The sequence below is a fragment of the Salvia miltiorrhiza genome, chromosome 7 (assembly GCF_028751815.1).
Source record: "Salvia miltiorrhiza cultivar Shanhuang (shh) chromosome 7, IMPLAD_Smil_shh, whole genome shotgun sequence".
NCBI lineage: Eukaryota > Viridiplantae > Streptophyta > Magnoliopsida > Lamiales > Lamiaceae > Salvia > Salvia miltiorrhiza.
Genome location: NC_080393.1, coordinates 14,087,066 through 14,092,768, shown reverse-complemented (window position 1 = coordinate 14,092,768; position 5,703 = coordinate 14,087,066). Strand labels below are relative to the sequence as shown.

Here is a 5,703-nt window from a genome sequence, read left to right as displayed (position 1 = left end):
AGGGCGGGGAGTAGGAGGGAGCGGTTTTGGTGAATTTAAGACTTTACAGTGTGTGTTGTGTGTGTTAATAATGGTTAGGTATTGGGTCAATGGGCCCCCTTTCGGAAAAGGGGTAGGCCCACCTTGATTTCAATTCGAGTCCACATCCTCTATTTTAAATGGACTGCTGGCTAAATATCTGTTCCACGAAACATGAATCGTATTTCTTTTTAAGTCATTCCACAAAATTTGTTACATCTCACGAAATATGAATCGTATTTTTTTTAGACTCGTCTTAAACCTTAAATCTCATTATTCACATATAAGAGTTCGCATTGCTTAGTGTCTCCTTAAAGACCAAATAACAATATTCTTAAGAATGCTATTATTGACATAAACGATGATATGTAGATCTTAATACTTATATAACTTCGTTTCGTGAGTAATATGTGTTATATTACACATTATCTTTTTATACGTAGGCCCAAAATTTATGCCACGCCCGATCGCTTACAAAATTTGAGAGTAACTATTTTGCTACAAATTAAAACATAACTAGTATGACCATTTGTGTTATGCACGTCGAATATCGAAATTAAATGACATGTTTAAATTAGTAAGTATATATATTAAATATAAATAAATATAAAATATATTTTAAAAATAAAATAAACACATCAATTTCTCAATAAAATTTTAAATTTCAAAACATAAATTTTCAATTTTGTATAAAATATAATGATAATTATAGTTATTAAATAATTTTAAATTGTTTGATAATGAAAATTAACATTTCGCATTATTATTATAGAGTATTACACGTCATAATAAATAATTAAATAAATATTCTCATACAAAAACATAAATAAAAAGTTGTTAAATTTTAACGAACAATGAAAATAAAATATTTTAAAGTTTTCATAACTTATTTATTTTAAATTCATTTTTGATGATATTTGTACCATATTAAATATTTTGTCACGAGCTTATATATAAAATGCATATTAAGTATTTATTTATAAATCAAATTTGATGATCTTTTGAAAAGAATTAAATTATATAAAAAAAATAGAGATAAAAATAATGAAAAAAATTGATAGGGGAAGAGAGAGAAAAAGAGGGAAAAGATGGAGAGAAAAAAATCCTCTTTTATATATTATATAGATTTTTAAAGCTACAATTTCTATAAAATGCGTCAAAATCAAATGACCCATCATTAATCGTGTATCATCTTTATTCCGGTATTATTGTTTAGATATGTTACATTAAACATTATTTGTTACTTGTTAGACTCACACACACACACACTAACTACAATTTTTTTTTTTTGAGAAGGTGAAGATAATTTATTGATACATACCTATCAAACTCCTCACGGAGTTATAATGTGAACTCCAACGAGTAGCTCCAGCTCGCTGTAAATTACCAATTTGATTGGCACCACTTCCAGAAACAAGCTCTTCTGCAGTCAATAAACTCTGAATTTCATTTCTTTGAGCAGCGTGTAGTTGAGAGACACGCTTTGGTGAAGAAGTTATAATGTTAACAACATTATCTAAGTGAGAAATGAACTCTCAAACAACACCAATATCTTTAGCTGTAGAAAATATTGTCAATTGTAGTCGATGCGCAAAACAATGGATATAATAGGCATGTGGGCAATCTCTAAGAAATAAAGCCTGAAGTCCATTCCATGAACCATGCATATTACTAGCACCATCATATCCCTGACCTCTCATTTTCTCAACATGTAGATCATGATGAGAAATAACACGACATATCTCTTTTTTCAAAGTTAATGAAGTGGTGTCACTAACACTTTAAATTGCAAAAAAGCGTTCAGTTAAAATTCCATGATCATTGACAAACCTCAAGATAATGGTCATTTGCTCTTGCTTGGAGATATCTTGTGCTTCATCAACAAGAATACAAAAATATTTATCTCCAACTTCTTCACGAATCATTTGACGTACTCTGTTGGCCATAATATTCAAAAGCTCTTTTTGAATTTCTGGAGCAATATATTGGGCATTTTTCGGAGCATTATCAAGAACAACTTCGTTTACCTCCTTATTCATATTTGCAAAAGCCTTCATCAATTCAATAAAATTCCCACGATTCGATGAAGATGAAGACTCGTCATGACCTCTAAAAGCACAACCTTGAAGTGCAAGCCATCGGAGGCTTGTGATCGAGGTCTTCAAGCGCAGTCGATTCCTCTCCTTCTCAATAATCGTTTGAGAATGCATCACTTTGTCTATATGCCCAACTGGCCTCATCAAATCTTTTGCACGTCTTAAGCACATAGTATGTGGTGATGTAGCTGCAGAACCAACATGAGTAAGGAATGCACAATTTTTTCCTTGATTTATTCTTTTCCAATTGTCAAATCCTTCCTTGACTAATGCAGAAGAGCCAGGCAGATTAACTTCACTGATGAAAAGAAAGCAATAAAAACAATATGCCTTATTTGTGGAAAGCGAATACTCCAGCCAATGAAACTTATCAAACCATCTCTTCTGAAAGTTACGATTTTGAGTGCCAAACTTTTTAACAGGATACGCTTCCATTTTCGGTTGATAAGGCCCAGCTTTTAGATATGCACGTCTTATATCATCTCGTGCATTAACAGAATATTCACACAATTGTTTCCTTTTACCCGGATCACGCTCAATACATGTAACTGAATTTTGCTCCATAGGAGGTGAAGGAGATTGATTAGTTTGATTTCCAGCGGCCATGGTTGAATTTGAAGATTCCAAGCTATCTTCATTGTCTTGAGTATCTTGACGATCACGTTTCTTAAAGAAAGAAGATATAAGTCCTTTTCCTTTCTTTGCAATATGTTGATGCTCCATTTAAATTATTGAAGAACTACAACATATAAAAAACATTAAGAATTTCATTACATTTATTTATATATATTTAAAATATTAATTGCAATTTACAGGAGAGTTTCAAATAAAAGATAAGAAATTCTTCTACCTCTATTTCAAGTTTCAATTTCATCAGTAAAATTCAACAAAAATAAACTTAATTTTAATATTAATTCTAATTTAGGGTTCTTGAATTTACATATCTTGAATAATATGAGACGAGAATAAGTGAATAAATTGGAAGTTCAATTCTCCACAGCCACAATAGGACAAATTATTGCTTTGCAATTGCTCAGGAGAGAGGGACGCTAGCCTATTAATTATGTTTTCTGAATTTTTCTACTGTGTGCGTCGACTCTTTGACACAGGTTAGAATGTTTTTATGTTTTCTTTAGATAGTTGGGCTGGGCTATGGGTTATCTATATATATATATAGAAAAAATTTGGGCTTTGCACTGGGCTGGAGCCCAGTGCAGCCATAGTATACATCCGCCCACACGTGTTTCCGTGAAATTTCGTGAGATGTGAAATTAATGAATAAGTCAGTATATAGTTATGAATAAACTGGTATATGATGTTGAGTAACGATACTAAAAAAATTAGTAAAATTTTTGTTTCCTCCAGAATTCGAACCCAGGTAAAAAAAATTTCATCCAAATTTATTAGTTATAAGATACATTAAATCAACACCTACAAATTAATCTAAAATCCCACTCATATCTTTTTGTGAGAACGGAAAACCATAAACAAATATATAAAATACATGTATTTTATCAGATGGGATCCTCTGTCCCAGAATGTAGTGTGTACCACTCTTAATTTCTTTATTTTATAATTATTTTTATAAAAATAAAAATTATTATTATATTATGAAGTCTAATTAATATTTATCACTAAAAATTGGAATTTAAAAAATTATATATCCTAACTTTGAATTAATGAACCCAAATAATCTATTATTAATTCAAATAAATATAAAAAAATAATTATAAACCCTAATTGGATGAGTGAACCCTTGTTAATTATTTTTATATTATATTAAAGCATAATAAATTAAAATTGAATAACAAATAATTAAAAATTATAAAGAAATTAAGAGTGGTACACATTACGTTTGGGACAGAGAATCTCATTTGGTATTTTATGTATTTGTTCACGGTTCTTCGTTCTCATAAAAAAATGAGTTCTCATAGGATCCTAACTCTACCTATATATATTTTGCACGAAAGAGAGATGAGAGAGAGAGAGAGTCAACATGCTAAAATCATAATCTAATAGTAATATATATTTGCTCATAAATTCACATGCATGCACCCTCACAAAGTGGAGAAGTGTTGAAGACTAATCAAGACTTAATAATCATTATTTAATTAGCTGGAAACATGTTTAATACTTTGTGAACAATCATTCCTACCTATGCCACATATAGTATACTCAACTCACTCCCAAATTTAATGCTTCAAGGCTACTTTATAATTACCTTATATGTTTTTTTGTGAAGGTCATTGTTGGGAAACTCCTCATAACTATAGTCTCTATGTCTCACCAAGACATATGCATTAGGCAGTCATTGTCTACAATCATATCAGTTTGCTTAGGCGATATTGGAAGTAAAAGTGATTCAAGAATATTTTTTTCCATTTAGAAAAAGCCCAAACAAATTTGCAAAGGGTGATTCTATACATAGCCTCCAATTTTTTACTCTTCATAATTTCTTTTATTTAAAAATAATAAAATATTAATAGATTTATAATTTTATCCCTATAAGCCACAAATTAAATAAATAAGAATTACATAGCAAAGATTTGAAGAAAGAAATACGCGAATTGAGCAAAAATGTATAGCCACCATAAATTTGAAGAAAAAGAAGAAAATGATGAAACAAAACAATCTTCTTCACAAATCTTTGACTATATTGTTTCTAAACTCTCCTGCACAAATTTATAAAGGGTTAAGTACCAAATTCCCCCCTATCGATGGCGTTCCTATCGCGTACAAGACCCTATAGTCAGGATAAGCGTTGTTTACTACCTCAACGTGACAAAATCGAACCAATTTCCCCCCGCGTTTTAACACCGTTAAAATGCCGTTAGAAAAAATTATTTTTAAAATTTTTAATTAAGATGGGCCACATATCTTCTTCTCTCTCTCAATTCCGGCAGGGGGGCATCTGCTCAGTCACAGCTCGACACAGCTCAGTCACTACAGCTGCTCCATCGCCCCGGCGAGAAGCGCCGCCACCGATCACCTTCTTCTCCCCGACTCGACCCCAGACGCTGCGTGAACCCTGCAGTGGCCGTCGCCACCCTCTCTCATTCTGGCGACTGCAGTGGCTAGCAGAGTCAGCCACCGCCCAAAGCCCCATCTCTCTCTCTCTCTCTCTCTCTCTCTCTCTCTCTCTCTCTATTCGAAGCAGTGGTTAGTGCACGGCGCCTAGCTGCTGCTGTGAGATAGGGAGGCAGGGGCTAGGACATGGCGGTCGGCGGTAGCTCGGAGCTACTGTCCGGCCGAACGAAGGGAGATGGAGACCAGAGCGAGAGGCGGCGACAGCCTTCGTTGTTGCTCGCCGGAATTGAGAGATGAGGCGACGGCTGGTTGCGCGGCGGCTTTTTCCGCCGCAGAATGTGAATCGTTGCCGGAAAACACAACGATAGGGGCCTTGACTATAGGGTCCTTTACGATTAACAATTAAAAATAATAATTTTTCTAAAGGCATTTTAACGGTGTTAAAACGCGGGGGGGGGGGGGGGGGGAATTGGTTTGATTTTGCCACGTTGAGGTAGTAAACAACGTTTATCCTGACTATAGGGTCTTGTACGCGATAGGGACGCCATCGATAGGGGAGAAT

At 33.5% G+C, this 5,703-nt stretch overlaps 1 protein-coding gene across 1 annotated transcript; it reads right to left on the bottom strand.

Annotated features, from left to right (window-relative positions):
• Positions 1-1,799: 1,799 nt before the first annotated feature.
• On the bottom strand, positions 1,800-2,837 carry LOC130993851 (uncharacterized). Its single transcript, XM_057918888.1, has one exon. The coding sequence runs from the start codon at positions 2,835-2,837 to the stop codon at positions 1,800-1,802; it is 1,038 nt and encodes a 345-aa protein (XP_057774871.1).
• Positions 2,838-5,703: the final 2,866 nt, after the last annotated feature.

What these genes read in the sequence shown, in the direction of transcription:
- LOC130993851 (XM_057918888.1), bottom strand. Translation starts at nt 2,837, where the DNA reads ATGGAGCATCAACATATTGCAAAGAAAGGAAAAGGACTTATATCTTCT.